This window comes from Pelecanus crispus, chromosome Z, assembly GCF_030463565.1.
Source record: "Pelecanus crispus isolate bPelCri1 chromosome Z, bPelCri1.pri, whole genome shotgun sequence".
Taxonomy (NCBI): Eukaryota; Metazoa; Chordata; class Aves; order Pelecaniformes; family Pelecanidae; genus Pelecanus; species Pelecanus crispus.
In genome coordinates, this window is record NC_134676.1 from 25,431,062 (window position 1) to 25,452,439 (window position 21,378).

The 21,378-nt window shown below is 41.0% G+C and overlaps 1 protein-coding gene across 1 annotated transcript in view; it reads left to right on the forward strand.

Moving 5' to 3' along the window:
• The window catches only part of MAST4 (microtubule associated serine/threonine kinase family member 4), a 312,006-nt gene that overhangs the window by 116,412 nt on the left and 174,216 nt on the right, over window positions 1-21,378 (forward strand). Inside the window, exon 4 of the mRNA XM_075727088.1 lies at window positions 11,313-11,387. Within this exon, the coding sequence (XP_075583203.1) occupies window positions 11,313-11,387 (75 nt within the window). The remainder of the gene's footprint in view (window positions 1-11,312; window positions 11,388-21,378) is intronic.

A 21,378-nucleotide genomic window follows, 5' to 3' on the forward strand; every position in this document is an offset into this window, starting at 1 on the left:
TTTTCTTGGATTGGCTGGCAACAGAGAAGATCTGATGTAAAGCATATCTCATTTATCACTAGGTAGGGGGTGTTACTGCATTTGCATGCTTTATGATAGTGATAAGAGATTTAACTTTTAAGAAAGCTATTTGTATGAGGTGGCTGCAAAGATGTCATTGTGTTTCTTCCTGATCTTCTGAAGATAGCGGTCTCTACCTTAGTACGAGAACATGCCTGCTAAACTGGTGTAACATCTTGATTGACTGTTAATTTAGTTCAGTTTCATTTCTCAAATAGCACTTGCTTGACTTGTCTATGCTCTTAGGACCCTGCACAGATCTTAACCTAATCAGCATAGATTTCTTTCATGAGTCTTTGGATTTTGGTTTATGTTGCTTGCTATTTGCTCTGCCAGTATTTGTTGTTGCCAACTTTGTTGCTCTGCTGTTTGTCTTTTGTCTTTCTTACATTCTCTTTAAGCTCACAGCAAAACCCTTTTCTTATTGAGATTGCAGCTGAGGACTTGCTTTTTCAGGTTTTAAAATAGAATTGTGTCAAAACAGCCACCTTTTTTGTGCATGCATTTTATTTTCTCCCGTTCAGTTCCCATGCATTTATTTGTGTTTGTTTAGGACTGATGTCTTTTTAATGGTTTCTGTAGTACCTTATGCTCCTTGCTTTGTTTTAACAGTAAGAATGGAACATTCCAGTTAGATTTTTAGCACTGCTGCAAAACATAGTAGTGTATGCTTTTTTGCTTGCCTGTTTTCCCCTCAAGAGACCTTCAATTATTTCAGTATCATTTCTCTCTGATGTGGAGTGTATCTGACAAATCAATACTAAGCTCTTCTGATGCCAAACCCAGTAAAGCTGGTGAGGCTTATAGGTATGTGAAGTGTGTGTTCCTGTCTTCGGGCTCTAAGGAGATGCGGGGATAAGATTCAGGCACTTTTAGGTTGATGCGTTTCCGCAAAGGAACCATTCTAGAAAAAAGATTATATTTAAAGCACCTATTTTTCATGTGTATTCTCTCTGGCATCACTGAGGAAATGCAGTAATGAATGAGAATCCTGTCAGATATTAATTCTTGCCTTTTTCTCCTTCAAAATGCCCCAGAGTTCTTTGTTCAAATACTGTAATGATTATCTATGTTCAACAGGATGCAGTCAGAGAGAAGAGGGCAGTGCCATAACTAGCAGTGCTGATGGGAGTGTGTCCAGCACACTGATGTGTTAAACTGCCAAGCAGTTTGAGCAAACCTGTTAGTTACATGTTTTTGTTATGCAAAATTTAACATCTATGGCTGTGCTGCAAGAATGGGATACAGGAAGTTACTTCAGATTAATTTTTCCTTTGCCAGTAGTTTCTGTTGCCGGACAGATTAATTGGTGCAAGATACAGTCCTGGCCTTTGATTTCTGTTCTCTTTGGGAGATAACTTTCAAGGGTTTGTTTTCTTACTGCTTAAAATTGAAGCTACACATGTACCTTGTTTTTTATTGACTTGATTTCTGGCCTTGGCTATAAGGATTGCCAGACATACCATAATGTGATGTTCTTTGTCAAGTAACTGACAACACATTACCTTTTTCTTTTCTAAAAATTCTGTAACTAGATAGAAATCTTTCTTACTTATTATCCTTTGGGTGTGCTGTGAGATGGCCCTCTAACAAAAAGAGTTTTCCTGGTCAGCCTGTAGAGCTTGGCACAGAGCCTAGTTAAGTATTACATTGAAGATCTAAATTTAAGGCAGCGGAGATCAGCAAGAAATGAACATCTTACTACATAAAAAACCCCACAATCAATCAATTCCCCCCTGCCCCAACCCTCAAAACACTTTACACTTGCTTGAATCTAGAATCTAAAACTGAGAGGGAAGAACTGTGTGTTAGAATTTGTAACTTGGTCCTGTCTCCACACTTGGCACACTGAATTGCCTACTGTTGAAGATCTTGGTCCGTTTTACAACAATAAGTGGTTTGAATTCAGTGTACTTTGAAGTCATGGAGACTGCGATGAGAGAAGATACTACATTGTTACCTCTCATGCCACTGTAAGGCTTGCATACATTTTTGTCTTGTACGTTTTTGTCTTATACCATATTGTCAGAATGGAAAATTCCAAGCTTCTGAACCTCTGCTAAAGTTGTCTGGCTCTGCCTAGATTACTCCTCTTGGTTTTGTCATCAATCTGTTACATTCTTGCATGTCATCTTGAGTGATTTGCTTTTTCCGTGCTGTATATCCTTTAAGTGTTGGTGAGTTTTCAGTGTCATTTCAGGTAAGTGGAGAATATTTTGCTATCTTTTTCAGTTTTTATTTAAGTCAATGTTGTTGTGATGGTTTTCATTCTTCCTTCCAGTTTTGTGAATTTCTTTTGGAAACAGAATGCACGCAATCTCCCTCCCTCCCTCCCTGCACAACCTAGGTACCTCTTTCTGCCTATCTAGAACCAAATTGTTTTAATGACTTAAATTAAGCTTTATGGGAAAAGGGCTCCCAGTGCCTGTAAAGGCAATACTCCTTTTCCCTTCTTCATAGTAGTGAAAAGCTGATTAACCAATCTGCAGCTCTAACACTGAAAACTTGAAACTAATTTACCTTCTGAGTCTCTCTAGATCTTTCTGTCTTCCTCCTTCCTAGTGTCTTGTTATCATTGAAACAGGGATAGCATTTCATTATCTCTGTGGTATGTTGAGGCACAGAGAAATTTAGTTGTTCAAGGCTGCTGGTGACCTTGAATTTCCCAGTTCTCTCTTGTTAACCATCAACTCACAACCTTAGAACAGGCTGTTTTGTTTCGTATCAGCAGTAACATAGTACAGAGATGTCAAAGTTTTATCTTCTAATACAATTCAAGAACTTACACTGCTGAGTATTAAATGACTGTAATACCTGGACAGACCATAATCTAAGCAACAATCGTTTTCATCAAACACCTGTCTGATAGAGGTGGTCTTGGTAGTAGTGTTCAGAGATCTGTTCAACAGGTAACCAGTACCAGGAAGCTGTGCATATGAACAAATGTTATTGCTTATGTAGTACGCTGACTTTCTGAATTGTGTCATATAATTAATAAAATCATAATTGGACAATACGGTAAATTAGTGTTGCAGTGATACTACTTAAGTTTTTAGTAATTGGAATTACTGGGTTCTGTATCCATCCCACAATATTTACTGCTTCCTTTGGCTACATCCTAAAACTTGGAAGCTGTCAGAAGTTGAACGGTGTTGATTATGGTGTCTTGGCCCCTGGGAGGCAATAGGGGGAAAATCAGACCAAACATATCACACTGTAAAACAAGATTTTTTTGTTTCTACATTTCTTACTTTCTTTGTCTCTTTGTTGTATTTTCTCTGTACTCTCACAGCTGTGTTTATGCAGCTCTCCTAAAAAGGTGAATGATGACAGAGTGGAAATTTAACTTTGTGAAGGACTTTGTTGTTTGACTTTTTATTACATTGGAATAAAAGGAAAAAGTTTATGAACCTTTGAAACATTTAAAAATTGTGCAATGTTGTGGTTTGATTTTTTCCCTTCCTTTTTCATATTTTGTCTCACTAGAGCTTTGTCGCCTTAAATATTATTTGTGTGTTAGCCCAGTCCCATGTTTCACTTAGAAAATGTTGAATGTCGTTCTTTGTGATTTTCTGGAACTGTTTCAAAGTAAAATTCTGGTAAAATTGACTAATTTCACAACCCTTTTTTATTTTGATAGACTGACATATTCTATCAGCATGCTATTTCAGAATGTTTCTGGCTAGTTATTTTTAGCATGAATAATGAACAACAACAAATTTTTATCAGACAGGGAAAAGGGGGAAAGTCTTTGCGTTCACTAATTATCTTGGAAAAATAAGACCTATGTTGTCATACAATATCAAAGGGAAAGGCTTTCCCTTAAACTTGATTTTTTTAAGGAGAATGTGGGCAATTCTGTGTTGCTGCCAAGTGCTGAGCTGAACTTTCTTTTCTTGTTATTCCATGTCTGCCTTTGATGTATTCGTAAAGTGTGTTTCCTTTACAGGAGCACTGTAGCTACCTAGAGTATCAGTGTGGGTAACCACTTCCCTGGGCAGCCTGTTCCAATGCTTGACAACACTTTCAGTGAAGAAATTTTTTCCTAATATCCAGTCTAAACCTCCCCTGATGCAGCTTGAGCCCATTTCCTCTCATCCTATCACTAACTACTTGGGAGAAGAGACCAACACCCACCTCACTACAACCTCCTTTCAGGTAGTTGTAGAGAGCGATAAGGTCTCCCCTCAGCCTCCTCTTCTCCAGGCTAAACAACCCCAGTTCCCTCAGCCACTCCTCATAAGGCCTGTGCTCCAGACCCTTCACCAGCCTTGTTGCCCTTCTCTGAACACGCTCCAGCACCTCAATGTCCTTCTTGTGTTGAGGGGCCCAAAACTGGACACAGTATTTGAGGTGCGGCCTCATCAGTGCTGAGTACAGGGGAACAATAACCTCCCTGCTCCTGCTGGCCACACTATTCCTGACACAAGCCAGGATGCTGTTGGCCTTCTTGGCCACCTGGGCACACTGCTGGCTCATGTTCAGGCAGCTGTCAACCAACACCCCCAGGTCCTTTTCTGCCAGGCAGCTTTCCAGCCACTCCTCCCCAAGCCTGTAGCGCTGCACGGGGTTGTTGTGACCGAAGTGCAGGACCTGGCACTTGGCCTTGTTCAACCTCATACAGTTGGCCACGGCCCATCGATCCAGCCTGTCCAGATCCTCTGCAGGGCCTTCCTACCCTCCAGCAGATCAACACTCCCACCCAGTTTGGTGTCGTCTGCAAACTTACTGAGGGCGCACTCAATCCCCTCATCCAGATCATTGATAAAGATATTAAACAAGGCTGGCCCCAAAACAGAGCCCTGGGGAACACCACTTGTGACCGGCTGCCAACTGGATTTAACTCCATTCACCACAACTCTCTGAGCTCAGCCACCCAACCAGTTTTTTACCCAGTGAAGAGTACGCCTGTCCAAGCCATGAGCCGCCAGCTTCCTCTAGGAGAATGCTGTGGGAGACGGTATCAAAGGTTTTAGTGAAGTCCAGGTAGGCAACATCCACAGTCTTCCCCTCATTTGCTAAGGGGGTTACCTTGCCATAGAAGGAGATGGGCAACGAAGCTGGTGAAGGGTCTGGAGCACAGGCCTTATGAGGAGCGGCTGAGGGAACTGGGGTTCTTTAGCCTGGAGAAGAGGAGGCTGAGGGGAGACCTTATTGCTCTCTACAACTACCTGAAAGGAAGATGTAGTGAGGTGGGTGTTGGTCTCTTCTCCCAAGTAGTTAGCGATAGGACGAGAGGAAATGGGTTCAAGCTGCATCAGGGGATGTTTAGATTGGATATTAGGAAAAATTTCTTCATGGAAAGCATTGGAACAGGCTGCCCAGAGAGGTGGTGGAGTCACCATCCCTGGAGGTGTTCAAAAATTGGGTAGACATGGCACTGTGGGTCATGTTTTAGTGGGCATGGTGGTGTTGTGTTGATGGTTGGACTGATGATCTTAGAGGTCCTTTCCAACCTTACTGATTCCTAGTTTTTACTTTCATTAAAAAATAATCTCGTCACCAAGCCAGGAAACATGACATTATTACTCTACCCTTAATTGGTTTAGTGATGTACTTGGTATTGTTAGGTACCTACCTAACTTGTACTTGTTAGGTTAATGGTTGGACTGGATGATCTTAAAGGTCTTTTCCAACCTAAACGATTCTATCATTCTATGAAATACCATTTGTTGTTTGCACAGGGTACGAGTAGCTGTCTTGAGTTTTACTACCTGTTAGTATCAAAACTAGTGTGTGTTCTGTGCAGTCCAGCAGTGTATCATGTATCTGCTGATGTTAACTCTGCCAAAAGATGCTCTTGCATCAAGTCTACCCATCTGATGATTTTGTGCTAATAAAATGAACCATTAATATATTCCCATTCAGAATGTTGTACTGGTGTACCAACATGGCTGATGTCATTGGAGGCACAGCCCACATAAGCATTTTCATAGTCTGAAGACTCTTTCCTTTGTCACAGGAATAATCACATCAATTTAGGTATACTTTTGTGCTTCTGAAATGGTATCTGTGCTGTACTGGGATTCTTCCAAGTGTAAACTGTGTGTATTGCAGCTCTTAGCTGCTCTTGAAATGTGTTCTGAAGGGAGACAGGAAGGAAAAAAAATTGCCAATAAGAGGGAAGAATACCCAGCTTCTCAGTTTCGTACAGGCTCTCGTGTTACATGTGTTAATAATCTTAATAAGAGAGAACATAAGGCCTCCGAAGATCAGCACTCTTGCTAGCTAATGTGAAGATTAAGTTGACCCTACCATGGTTCCAAGCTGTGGTAGAAAGGAGACCTTTTTCAAGCATCCATTTTTTAACAATATTAAAGTTTATGTCAAATTATAATGGAAACAGTATTGAGAAATTTAGAAAGAAATTATTAAAAGTTTTAAGATTATCTCCCAAAAGGAAGAGAGGTGAGGTCACCTAGCCTTAGTACTTACCGCTAATTTTAGTCAGTTACACCAGTAATTTAATGGAGCATTATAAAAAGACATTATCATCATCAGAAAAGCCTTCTGCAATTGTAACCAAATGTTTATGCAAGTGCTAGATAACTACTTTTTCTGTAATGCTGGTTCTACTAATTAGGGTTCGTTTGCACCATCACTACTATCTTTCATGTGGTGAATATGATGTAACCTTCCCAAGGTGGCTATAATCTTTGATTATTTCCACCAGATCTTTTTGAGTAACAGAGCTGGCTCTGCATAGTATCTTGCTTAGAGTGGAAGCCTTTTTGTTAAGGGGGGGTAAAAACTATTTTTTGAAAAGCAGAATCTTGAGAAATATTTGCCAAGTTGAGTAGAATTGTATTTTCAGTTAAAGAACCTTGTGGATATCTTTTCAGAAGTATGAGGAAGTCTATCTTGTATTTGTAAAATATTCTGATTTTTTTCAGGTAAGACTCATAGAAGGAATTGTGTAATGGGTCTGAAAGAGAGAAGGAAAGGGGAACAGTCTCATGGATTTTCATTCTCTGCCTCATGTGATTTGCAGCAGGCTCTTGACTCATGTTTTCTCCCCACCAGATGCATACCTTAACCATCAGATGCATACCTTAAATAGCAGACTGTAGAGTTCATACTCACTGCAGCAGTGTGGGGCTGTACAAATTGGAATGTTTGTGGAGAGATTGAGACAGTAAATTTAAAGTATCGTGGGGAAGAAACTAAATGTAGGTCTTCTGTCTCCTTGGGTGTTCAGTAGGTAGAGGATTTTGAACCTTGATATGTGGTATCTCTTATATCTTTAACTGTTGTGCTGTGTGGGATGCAGACAGCATTGGATAAATACCTTTTGTCGTCTTTTTTTCTTGATTTCCGTAACAGTGCTCATGTTCCATATTAGCGGAATGTCTTAATAGTACTTCCGTACTACTGCCTGTCACGGTCCAAACTGGGCTGCCCAGAGAGGATCGTGGAGGTTCTGTGATTCCCTTGGGCTAACTTAAGGTGAAATGACACCAAACAATCGATTAAACACTTTATTGATGGTAAACACCAACCTGAACCAGGGAAGCGCACCAGTAGGCAATGTGGGTTCTAATTCAAATACTTGTAAGAGGAAAAGAAAAGGATGAAAGGGGGGTGGAGAGAGAAATACTATCACCCTTGGTCCCGCCATGTCGATGGTAAACGTGGCAGCCCTCCGGCGGCAGGCGTGCTGCCCTCGGAGCGTGGGGCCTCCAGCTGTGCCAGCAGCAAGCAGGGGAGGCCGGCCCAGAGCTGCAGCAGCAATGTGGGGTCCTCCGGTGGTGGGGGTGTGCCCATGGCTCCTCGAAGTTGTCTTTGGTAGGCCAGTCCCTGCCTCTTGTCTCGCCCCGCCTTGAGGCTTGTTCCAGAATGTTCTTCATCCTCTGTGCAGGTGCCACTGTGTGTGTGTGTGTGTCGGGGGCGGGGAAGTGGGTGGTCGTGAGGGGTCTTTCGGGTAGTTGTGAGCCCCTTCCTCAGATGAACTCCGCATGCCTTCAGCCATCAGAAGGCGGAACTGCACACCCTCCACCCTCCCAGGCCTCCTGCTGCCCTTGGCTTCTCACCTGTGCTGCTATGCAGGCCCTGCTTTGTCGCCATGGAGATCTTAACTTGTCTCTATGCAGACCTTGTCCCACAACAATGTTTGAGTCATCGACTCTTTCAGTCTCTCACACTGTCCAAAAGTAACACTGGCAAAAGTAACACATCTAAATGATCAGTTCTGTGATTTGGTAGTCTTTTGTGATCTGAGAAAAAGACAGTGTGTTCAAGGTGTGTTATTCCACATTCTATGTGAGTAAACTTGCACATTTGGTCACAGGCCAGTTTAATTTTTATTCAACACATGTCATTATGTTTAGTAGAGTGAGTATGTTGGTAGAAGTGATCAAGTGTTCAGTAGCAGAATATTTGACTCTCAGTACTGACCATATTTTTTATACATCTATGTAAATTAATGTAATTTCTTTTCAAATATTTTTCTACAAGAGCAGTTAATGAAGAATTTGAATGCTAAAGACTCCGTATTTCAATATGTGCATCTGAAGTTAGCTTTTAAAAATGGGCTCTTGAGTTGAAGAAAGGAAAGTGTTCACTGTTTATGGCTTTTCACAGGCAGTGAAAAGCCTGAGTTGGGAAGTACTTGGCTATGTATGTTGAAGTCAGCAGAGCTGTGCGCATAGTTTTGCATGTGCTTAATTGGCTTGCATAACTGTGGCTGTTCTGTATGATTTTGTCTGGATGTATTTATTCTCCAGAAGAGTTAAATAATTTTTTTTTTTTTTTACATGGTTCTTTCTCCAAGGGCGGGCTCAGGGCATTCCACAGGTTGAGTACAGTTCTGTGAAGTTAATTTCAGAAAGCCATTTAAGTGTCAGTAAGGAGGCTAAGATGAGGTATGCACATGATTAATTCCTACAGGTCTATTGCTATAGGACAGCTGTATGAGGTAAAGTTACTCCCAGCAGGCATGGTGGAGGAGCACTTTATGGTTATTGCAAGGACACCATAATAGTTTTGGTTGGACACTGAATGTGCAGATATGATTGTCAAACCTATGTAACACTCTGTCAGTATCTGTCTTATCCCCTTTTCTTGATTTTTGTTTCCTTGCTGTTACTCAGCAAAACCAATAATGCTCTCATATCCACCTGCACTTCTATTAATGCGTTGGTAGGAGCTGCAGCTAGTGGTTTATACAGTGTATAGGAATGAGTTTCTAGAAACTGATGACAGAAAAAGCAAAGCCTTTATTGACTGTCATCCCTCCTAGCCAGTGTTCTGACTGATTCACTGTTAGGTTCTTGCTGGTTCTTCGCTTAATGGTTTGCAATGTTCTTGCTCCTTTTTTTTCTGCTAGATACAGCTGTTCATTCACATGGAAAAATGTATCTCCTGGAGGCAGTCCTCTATTCATAGTTCATTTCATCCTATAGATTTTTCCAGCAACCTGCCTCTCTTTACAAAGCCTCTATGTGATGGTGATGGGCCTTCTTCCTGTTATCAGAAAGGAATGAGACCACCAGTCAAATTGCAGCAATGCTGCTGATCATAAAGAAGGAGATTATTGAATTTGCTAGGCATTTTGTTACTGTTTTTTGCATATTAACATATAAATGTTCTATAAAGCCAAAAGTTTGGCAAGGTCAGATAGTGATTGGTGTTTAGGCTGAATTTTGAAACATAGTGGAGGGTTCATTTTAAGAGGTGTTTATTTTTGATAAAAGTAATGTTTGTGAAGTTAATGAGCATGTTAATTCTTGTGGTTGCCACAGAGTTTCTAGGAATGACAGAGTAGATGTTTAATCTTCAGTGCTGTTCGTGACAACTTAAATTATCTCCTGAAAATTCAAATGCCAAATTTGGTAGAATTCATACAGAAAATTAACTTAGAAGTTTTCTTAATTTTGAAAGCAAACAGAGCAAGTGCTACTGTTTCAGTAGTTAAAACATTGCAAGGCTGTTTGATTGGCAGTATGTATTTAGGCTGTTGAGAAGGAGGGAATAAATTGAATCAATTTCCAGAAAAGCTGTTTGTCCTAATACTTTAATTCAGAGTATTTCTTAAATGTGTTGGAGTAGCACCTCTTCAGTATGGCTTTATGATATCTGAAGAGTATCAAGATAACGTCAGTAAAGGGGCAAGTGTGACTATGAAAGAGAAACAAAACTTCTCCAATAATCTGATCTGCTGAAAGCCTGCGGGGCCGGAAGACCAGCAGAAGAAACAGAAATCTGTAGTATTTTTTCCTTTCATTGTAGGAAAAGGAGATACAAATACTAAGATTTTACTTTGTAAAATTTTAAATTATAGAGTATAGATATTCCAAATACGTATTTTTTTTCTGAAACTTTGTATTTGTTTCTAGTTTCACTGTTTTCTTGGTACTTAAGCAGTTTGAGTACGTGGACATAATTTTTTTTTTTTTTTTTTTGAAAGGCAGGTGAGCATCTCCATCCACATAGGAAAAGTTTAGGGACAGACTGGTCCCTAGAGGTTGCTCAGTGCCGATTTTAATCAGTGAGAGGGAACCACAAGAAGTAGCCGGAATAGACAACCAAATGGTGCACTGTTCGAAGCCTAGGTGGCAGTCCTTCTGCAGCTCCAGCAAATCCAGATAGTTTTAAGACTGGCTGCAGTGGGGTATTATGCTAAATAATTTTGCACATGTGATGAAGACTATTGTGTTTTCTCAGGAAAAGGTATTATCATCTGCTAGGTAAAAATGGCTAAAACTTAAGGTGGTTGATAATCTGTTGAAGCTCTGGATGGAGAATATGAATCTAAAACATCATATTTTATTAGAGGAGATGCTGGTCTTTGGGTTAGAGTGTGAACCCAGCTGGATGCGAAGGCTAGTGAGTTGGGTTCTTTTGTGTGTGACTTCTTAAGTTGATACAGAAAATGTAAGATAATGTATATACTTGGGAAGAGTGAAATTAATGGTTTTTCAACTTTAATGTGTGTATCTAGAAATGAAGTAGGCATGTGTACATGTGTGTATATATGTGTATTTATAGTAGACAGCATCATTAAATGCGTATGAATAATACATATATAAAAGCCTCATGAGGCTGCTTCTAGCAAAAGCATCATTTTCTTTCTGATATTTTTATGGTGGTATTATTGAAATTGATTTAATAAAGCTTTTACAAAGTTAGTGAAAATACAGTTCAGTTAAATACTCTTCCTCTCCCTTCTCCAACATCCTCCATTCCATCCCCTCCACGATCCATTTCCCCCTTTTCTCTGTTCTTCTTCCTCCCCTTTCTCCATTCACTGTCAGGAAGGGGCGCCTCAGAAGAGTCATTTCAGCTCAGCACGCCACCGTCAGAGACTAGTGGAACCAGCAGCTACAAAAGTGAGTGCCTTTATTGAAGGACGATTTTTAAAATGGAATGTCATGTCAGCAGAATATTTGTTGCTAAAGAGAAGCTCTTCCATGTGCTTGGGGACGATTTAGTTAACAATATTTGTTTGCAAGTGATATAATCACGGTCTCTAAAGGTGAACTTTAGCACAGGAAAGATTCATATTCAAGTGCAGCTGTTGTACTTTCTTGAAAAATTGGGATGAGTTGGGTTTTTTTTCTTTAAATCTGCAAAGTGAAATAGAAACTGTATGAAGTCTTCTACTTTGATTTTATTACTTTGCGTGATGTCTGTTTTCTGAAACACGTGTGCAATTCATTTGCCTCATTCTTAAACAGAAGGCTTTCATTGAATGAAAAAAATGGCAAGGATATCGAAAATAATCAAATAGTCTGTTATCAAGCTGTGATATGAAGTTTCAGAGTAGAAGAAAAAAAAAAAACTTTGGTGTCAAAAGATTATATTAGCAGATATAACAGCAGTACCAGTTAGTTTGTAAGATTGTTCCACCTTCTTAGAGGCATGCTTTTTGTTAACTGTACACAAAACAGTTTGAGGTATTCAGAGAGGGTGATGTTATTATGGAAACTTTGTTCTCTAGGATAATACAATATACTATAATGTATATTTTAGTGCATCAGTAACTGTTCAACTGTGTCTATTTTTTGCTTCTTTTTGTGAGAGTCCAGCAAAAATGACACTGTGTATCCATTACTACCACCTCCCGAAAGTCCCATTCTCTGCTTTTGATTAGATTTAGATTACTTGCAGAATTGATCACAATATTTACATACAACCTTTGATACAGGTTGAAGTAGATCAATGGTAGTAATCCTGGTCTTGAAAGAAAAGCCCTGTTTTTAAGAAAGGGAAAAAGTGAACACGTTGTCTTGTCTTGCATTCTAAATTTTGACTCCAGTCACTGTTGTCAGACCAATTCTTTCTGTTGCTATCCATGTTGACTCATTATTAGTTGTATTGACTTTTACTGTTGCCAGCTTGTATTATTTATTCCTTTTGGCCTGTAACAACATTGTCAATACTAAGCTGTCCTTTGCAGGTACTGGGGAAGGGCATTTTGGGGGTTACAGATGCAAAAGTGAGTGAAGTATATGTTGGGTTTTTTTTAAAAAGGAGAAGTTAAGTAAGAGCAGAAATTAATTTTGAGTCTGTACTGTCTCTTAAGTAGCCCATTTTCTTGATAAGCAACTTTCTGTGTGCATTAATGTACACTAGAATCACTCCAGGTAATTCACTCAATGTGGAAAGCCAAAGGGAAAATGTGTACTGAAGTATGGTTCTGTGGACATAAGCTGTGCTAGCTTTTGCTCCCTCCTCTTACCTAGTTTTCCAGGAGTTTTCCACCATACGCCAGTGCCCTATTGTACCCTGGATGCACTTTGTTGAAGGTAGGTGTGCTGTCAAAACCTCAATCCGGTAGCTGCAAATCAACCTTTGTGGTAGTTGCACTTCTGTTTTGTTTGGGACAGAAGGAGCAGAAAGGGTCTTGATTGGTGTTTCCAGGGCCCTTAGCCACTACCCTTTAGTCAGTGTCTTTGCTGCTGGGAAGACATCCTGATGCACTGGGAGCAAGGCAGTTGGCAGCTCAACCCTGCTGGATACCAGCCCAGCATTTGGAGGGGTGCTGTTATCACAGACCACATCATCCTCCACCTCTGCCCCTACAACCATTGTCAGCAGCTTCAGAATCACCATCTGCTTGGAAAAGACTCTTCAGCACAGTAGGAACATAGCTCCAGTTGCGTGTTTTGTTTTGATTAAAGTGTGTCTGGAGGGAAGAGAAAGGAGGCAAACAAGAAGCACTGCTTCATTGCCAGTACTGTGTGACAGAAGAGAAAAGCTGCAAGTTCGTAGTTCCCAGGGGCATGGACAAGCCTGCAGATCACCCACCTGACCTCATTCCTTGCTGTCCCTGCAAGAGAATGATCAAATCCTGGAACAGTAGTCTTCTGAGTCCTGTTCTTTGAGAACCTTCCACTAGGTGGATAGTATTTCCACATAGCAATCCAGTAAAACTAATTCTGACAGGCACCTGCACCCATCTGTGCTGACAGTCACCTGTACACACTTCTCAGTGCCCACCACTGTTGCTGTGTTCTTGGAATCAACTGCCACAGCTGAGAGGACTGTACTTTCCTTGTCTGATTGCGGTAACTTGAGGTAATAATTTCTGCATGTTTCCCACTTCTTCTTATGTACTTTTCCTTTCTTCTGTGCCTGGATCAAACTCAGGGGCTTGGATTATGTGCGTTTGCCTCATACTTCTCTAGGTCTCAAGTCTGCGAAATGTCATGTTCACCCATGATCAGACCACACTCAGGCTGATCCAGCTGATGGAAGGTAGGATCTGGAATAGACCTTGGCAGCTCAACAGCTGCCCTTCAGCAGGAAGTTTTGGAGTATGGATATTGGCTTGTGATTCTGGGACAAGTAGGGCATAGCTTGCTGCTTTGCATGGGATAGGCCCTGGAAGCGGACATGAGAGCAGTGAGAGGGCTGTGTTCAACACCTTTGCTCAGGACTGTTGGGGCTGTACTGGACTTCTATTCCATGGACTGAGACTACTCAAGAGGGGGGATGAAGACAAACCTGTCCTGCAGCAAGTGCTACAGCTAGTTGTGTGCTGGTGGGAGCAGTAGCCTGAGGTTACCTGAGCAGATTTGGCTGGGCGGAAGTGTGGCACGTGGCACTGCATGCCAAGCAAAGGTTGGTATGCTACGTTCCTCAGAGGCCCATCTGTGTTCCAAGGGCGTACTTCAGGCACTGTGAGATTCTCAGTGTTTGCCATTCAGATCACTATGAAAGCAAAGTAGGAAAGTGCTCTTAGCACAGAGCCTCTGAGAGAGAAACTCTGTCTTTCCCTTGTACTCCTGCTTGCACTTCCTGAACTGCCATTTTATGGCAGACTCGCTTGCAGACTGCTGCAAGTCAGTCAGAGTGTCATCAGAGTCCTGTCACCCTTCTTCCTTCCTGTTGTGTGGTATTAGGGACCCGTACCTGTAGATGCCGTGACAACCTGACCAGCCACTATGCTTGAAGGAATCCATTTGCAATGCAGCTGATGAACAAAGCTGACAACTTTCTCTTGGAAAGTTGTGAATCCAGCTGGGAAAGTTGGACTTCAGTCATCTCAAAAGGCAACAGCAGTGCAGCCTGTCTCTAAGCCCTAACAAAGGCTAAACCTGCTTACTCTGTGTACCTCTGCAGACACACCTGCTGCATTGGCAATCCCCTCCAACACTTGGGCCCACAGGGCATTGACCGTCGGTCTATTCTTGGGGCTTTGGGGACCAGGGAAGCCCTGCTGATGGAGACTATGAGGACAGGGCTAAGAGTCAGCTGTGCAGGTAGTTCCAGAAGTAGGAAGCTGTAGAAAGGCAACAGGACTGGCAGAGCTTCACCAGCAGCTTGTTCTGTCATACTTCTCAGTCTGAATTTACTGCCTCAGGAAGAGCTGCCAGTTGCTCCTTGTGGTAGGGGTGGGTGCACAGAAGCCAGCAGTCTCGTGGTCTTGTTGCCATCCTAAAGCAAGAGTTACTTGGCTTGCTGCTTTTAGACTGAAGATGGCAAATTGCCGTCAACAAAGCTGACATGCCTTTCTTTAAGCTTGTTGATTCAGCTCTTTCTAGTTTAAAAAACCACAACACAACAAAACAAAAAAAAACCAAACAAAAAAACCCCAAACCAAACAACCTTTGTTACTTTGCAATGGTATGTTGGCTTTTGGCTCTGTAAAGGCTGGTGGGATCCCTTTTATTTGTTTTGCCTTCCTGTGTAGCAGCTGTTTGCCCAGGTGGCAGGATGTTGCAGGAGCCCAGGCTGCACAGCAACAGACGGTATCAGGGACACTGGGGGTGGGGGAAGCCCATCAGAGACTGGTAAAGGAATAGTGGTTTTGTGCCTAGGAAAGCATCCTGGTGGGCTTGTTCTGTGTATCTGGTCCCAGGGTTTCCTGCATCTGTCTCCTAACCTCATGGGTATGGGAAAACAACTCAATTTGAGAGACTTGGAAGCAAAGCAGTGCATCTCATGAAAGCAGCAGCAGGGATTCAGAGGACACTGAGATACAGCTTACCCAGAAGATCCTCCACCTATGGTCAGCTGACTACAGGTGATTCACGTGCATCTTGGCATGCATTCTGCAGGTTGTCCTGCACCTGGGCGAAGTGCGTTTGTGGGTTAGTGATTTGGGTGACCCAAAGCAGCAAGGAGCGTGCTGTGTTGACTTCTGATGTGGAGACTGATGTTTCTAGAGGGGAAAGGATCTTGGCCTGTGCTGGCAAAAGATAGCAGAGTTGCAAAGTTACGATGCTGTGAACTTGGCCAAATATGAGCTCATGTCTTGATTAATTTGATGCAAGTTGGGGAAAGCTGAGCTTCAAACAGTGATGATAAGCCTCTTCTCTATAGATTTCTCTTTGGATCTCAATTTTAGGGCCTACAGCTGGTGGTGGTTCTAGGTTCTCCTATGTTAGTCCCACCTGTGAAACCTCGTATCTTCAGTCTTTTTTGGGTCAAGCTTTGGAAACGGTTGAGACTGATACCTGCATCCGAGAGAGGAGTAATAAAAATGTTGTGAGAGAGGACTCTGTTTTCTCCAGGTATTGGAGGAAGTGCTTCCTTCATCCATTCAGGTAAAATCAAAGAGCATAGCCAGTAGGTTAAGGGAGGTGATTATTCCCCTCTAACTGATGCTTAAGAGATGCATCTGAAATAACTGCATCCAGATTTGGATCCCCAGTAGAAGAAAGATGCTGGAGTTCATGATGTACAGGGAAGAGCGGAGGAGCTAGGTTGGTTTAGCATTGCGAAGGCTGAGATGGGATTTAATGGCTGTCTTTCACTACTTATTAGATGGATATATAGAGAGATACAGTGTCTCACTCATGGAGGTGCACTGCAAAAAGATGAGAGGAAACTCTCACAGGTTGCTAGAAGGGAAAATCTGAATAGACAGAATAATTTTTTCTCAATTAAGGCTTTTAAGCATTGGAACAAGTTACCCAGAGTACTCCATCCTTGAAGGTATTCAAAACTTGACTGGCAAAGGCCTTGAACAACCTGATCTCACTTTGAAGTTAGCCCTGCATTAAGTAGAGTATTGAACCAGATGGCCTCCAGAGGTTCTTTCCAGCCTGGGTTATTCTGTGATTGAAGGGTGTGGTACTTGCTGCATGCTAGCCTCTGCCTGCTCTGTAGTGATGCAAAGCTCTTAAGTGGCCTTTTCAGCATAGCGTCTTCTAGCTGGTAAGCAGTATAGAGGGTACAAAAGATGCTGAGACATTGGAGATGCTAACTAGTCCGCTTTGACCCACAGAGCAGAGTTTGTTCTCAGACATACATAAAAACAGTATAGATGTAGTCTACATACCATTTGCTGTATATATTGTGTTACTTGGTGATATCCTGAAACAGAAGCTTAATTTTTAAAGGGTTGCTGGGTAATTTGTTTGCTAGGACTTCATTGTGGGTAATGAATATGAACACAGGTAGACAACGTTAAAGAAAGTGCTGCAGGAGTAGTGAGCTGAAGGATGAAATAAAACTCATTTATAAAGCTGGGAAAGGTAACAGTCAGATAAAAATCAATTTGATATGGGAGCATGGAGGTTGAGAAGGAGTTGTAAGGGAAAGTATTCAGACTATTTTCAAACTCTTGTTGTGTTTCAATACATAATAAGAATAAAGCTGTATTCCAGATAGGCTGCCAGTATAAACTGGGAACACTTGGAGTTAAGTTGTGAAGATTACTTTGAATTCTGTTAGCTTGGGAAAAAGACTGGTAGTAGAATGAATCAAATGAAAAACTCCAAGCTTCCACTCTCCAAGTGAAGAGAGAGGACATTTCAGCAGAGATAGAGTTTGTTTGGTTTTAAGCCATTCTGGTGTGAGTACCTTATCAATTAGTTACAGAGCACGGTGATCTTTCCTCAATTCATACTGAACAATTTCTGCAGCATGTGTAAATCAGGATTTTTAAAAAATGGACTTTCTTGCTTATGAAGTCACTTCTGGAGTTACAGTAGTCACTGTTGCACATACTCTACTTTCTAAGCTGATAAAAATTTTCTAGAACTTTTTTCTTCTCTGCCTCTACCTCAGTGACTCATGACTTGTAAAGAAACAGTTTGCTGTTGAGAGCCATGTCTCCACCTAATAAACCTGGACTGAAGGTCTTAAATAGGTAGGAAGCCTCAGTAAAAATAATTATTTACTTATGGCTATCAATAATAGATGGCTAGATGGATCAGATGCTATTGTATATCTTGCTAGGCTACATCTTAAGTATGTTTTAAACCTACATGCTTTCTTAGAGTTGTACTGCTTTTTGCCGTAAACTCAACACAAATTGAAGAGTCTACTCCAAGCGTAGGGCATTACTGTAACTTGTTCATCACAGGATCTGCTCATTTAAAAAAGAAACCATCCAGTAGGCAGGGGAGTGCAGAGAAATAACTACTATTCCCTAGCACTCCTGTCTGGCAACAGCTGCTAGAAGTTTGATTTGATGGCCAACTGATGGCTAGAAAGTTATGTTTACCAAAGGTTAGAGAGTCTGGCAGATGTATAAATAGAAGCAGATAGTTTGCAGTCAGATATTACAAATGGAATCTCTCTTTGACAAGTTAAGGTTGTCTTCCTTACAAAAATAATCCCCTGAACAAGACAGTCTGTCAGTAGTGTAATATGCATTGTATTAGGTAGGTTTTATAACCTTCTACCCCAAAATGGAAACAAAATAAGTCCACAAAATAAATCTGTACTCTCTTTCCTCCTTACTAAAACTTTAGTTTTGTAGAAGGTAGTATCAAGTTATAATTAGATGTTTGCAGCTGTTACTTCAGATGTGTGGCCTCCATCCCAATGGTGCTTGCATGCCTCCCAATTGATTAAAAATAGAAATAGCTGTGGTAGAAATAGTATTAGAAATTGTTTGGCTAGCATAAATGCTAGTATGTATGCAAAAGACTATTACAGAAATGTAAAGTTAGTCCTAAGATGTGGTTAAATTAGTAGACATACATCCTCATTTAGGTGTGCGATGTTTGCGTAGTGTGCACACAAAAAGGGTGGAGTGGGGCTGAATTGTGGGCTATAATTTGAAACGTTTACCAAGAACTGCGGTGGCGGGGAAACCAGTGTTGGGCGGTATTTCAACCATACTGAGATAAGATTTGTGTAATCAAAGACAGTTTCTTTTTTTTGGTGTTTTTTTTTTTCTCCCCCAGAGAACTATTTTATTCTGTTTGTACTTATTTTCACTAATGAAATTACCATAGAAAATACACTGGTACTTTCCTTTACTTGAATATCTTGGTGGTGTGACTGCAGGAAAGGTGAAAGGTGCTGGACTTAGCCTGCCAGGTGACTCCTATAAATCAGTATGGGAACTAGGAGGAATTTTTTATACTATTCCCTACTGCAGACTCTGTTAAGGATTGGGTTGCCTCCTGCTGGCTTAAAAACAGCTAGAAAGTGTAGAGAAGAAACTGTGGTTGGCTACTCTTTAACTTTTGTTTCATGTTGAATAAATGTACAACTGAAAGTGTTCGTCCTAATCCTTTTTTATCTTCTTTTTTTGGGGGGGGATGGGGGAGGTGTCTTTGAGACTAGTCACACAATAAATCTCTGTGCCTTTGGAAGTTCTTGCCATTAATTAGTAGATATTTCATGACAGAAACTTGCAGACAAACATAACTAGATAGAGGTATAAATTCAAATAACCATTTATCCTGTTAGACCTTATTAAGACAGTATAAATAGGATTATCAGTCAAAGGTAAAAGGGAATGTAAAAAATGTAATGCTTGCACAAACTTAATACAGTTGCTGATGTGATTTACTGTAGTTTGACTTGGAACAATCCATCTGCCATATTGGACAAGGAGGGGGATGAAATTGGCTATAAAATGGCAATAAACCAAAAGATTATCTGGGTCCTAATCTCAATTTACCTAGGATGTTAGTAGTCCAAACAAAACCTATAAAATACACCTGACTTTGTTGCTAGCAGATACAGAGAGACCAAGTAATGATATAAATTGTGGAAAAGGATTTATCACTCTCACATTTTTGCTTTCTGGAGGTAAGAAGGATTGAATTGTCTGTCCACTGTGGGTTTTAGCTAAAAACCTTGCCTAGGCTGAAACAGTGATTTATTTCATGTCAAGAGTTCACAAAATTCTTAAACACAGTGGTCCAGCACTGGTCTAGTAATTTGCATTGTTTTGTCAAGGATATTTCCGGTGAAATTGTCAGTATTAAGAAGCCATGGTTGTGCCTCAAAGTGGCATTTGCTAGACATCCACTTCCTGTCTGCATCAGAGTTTTTAGACCAGTGATTGATGCAGTAGATATATCTGTTGTTGCACACATTTTGAGCTTTCGGATGAAAATAAAAATAGCAGACTGCTAATGTTTGTGTTGTGATCCCTTTCTGATAAGGAAAGGAATACTTAAAAATTGCATTCACATCCCCAAAGAAAAATTATCTTTCTCCTTCTTGTCTTCCCTGCAGTGGATACTCAAAATTGAGATTGTAGCTAATTAGAGAAACTGGATAACATCAGCAGGTAGAGCAGTGTAGTATCAATAGGGATCATGGGATTTTTACCATATGGTCTTTGGAGAGGTTGAAATAATTTTTTTTTGCTTTGGTGCGTTGACTAGTAATTGAAGATTTGTGCAACAGCTAGTGGTGGGGATGTCCTCTTGTCTACCATCAAGGAAGAGGGGTAGCAACAGTAGCCTTTTGCAGTTCAGCAGTGAGTGTGGCAGACAAGCAGGAGACAAGGTAGGAAATGTTGTTGACGAGGCCCATGTAAGAGCAATGTTCAGGTTTATAATAGTGGCAAAGACAAAAGATCATGAGAATGTGGCTCCCTAAGTTAGAATGGGCTCTCCTTTGGGAGTTGCAGACATTAGTGTGGATCTTTCAAATTTTCCAGGGCATTGAAAGCCCTGTAGGAAATAATCAAATTTCAGCTTCCTGAGAGAAACAAGCGACTACAGTTCTGAAGTGAAAAAATAAAGCCTTTTACTAATCTGTGTTCACAAATTGGGTTAATATTTACCTTGCTGGTCTCCAGACAGTCTTAATTTTTGCAGTGTGACCCTTGCCCTAAAACCTGATCCTTTCTTCCACATCAGTGGAGTATATTACCAGTAAGCTGTGGGGTCAGCTGAAGTGATAGAATTTGAATTTATAAATACTGATTAAAATGTCAACATTGGGCAAAGTCTCTAATTTTGAGACCTTTAATTGCATAAGGGGCAGAAGATCTCCAATCATTAACAGAGCAAATATAAATTAGCCTTTTTCTGCAAAAGAGATATTTCTGTTGTCTGCTGAAAGTGAGAAAATAGTGTTTTGCCACCGCTGTTCCATGTGATTTTTGGGGGGGGGCAAAAGTGAGATTTGTGCCTTTTGTTCCTGACCTGGCCAAAATCTCTTCACCCCCTGTGTGTGAAGAGCAGCTGCAGAGCTCAACTCTGTGGGTCCTAGAGTGGGCACTATGGGCCCAAGGGTGCCTTGGCAAGACTCTTGTGACTCAATTCCTCGGAGTAACATGGCTTAAAACTTAACTTCCAGTGTACTTTTCCCTTTCAGCATATATGGTCTCTTCCAGCTGATGATTGTGAATGTGTCAAGGTAGAGCAAGGCCTGTGTTTTGCTAGTGGTCATCAGTCCTGGAAAAAAGAGTAAACACATTTGGACTTCTTTTAGCTCCTTCTATCTTGTGCAAAATGAGTAACAGAAACTGTTCGAATCAAAGCCTAAATGTAGGCAAGTCTCTTTCATGCTGAAGGCAGGCTTAAGCATTTTATCTTCCAGTTACTGATTTCAACAGCAGTTTAGCAGCAGCTGCTGAATATACTCACTGTATAATACAAAACATTGTATAATAAAAAACATGATCCACAGCTGGGAAAAGGATGGCAACTGGATTCCTGTGGGCAT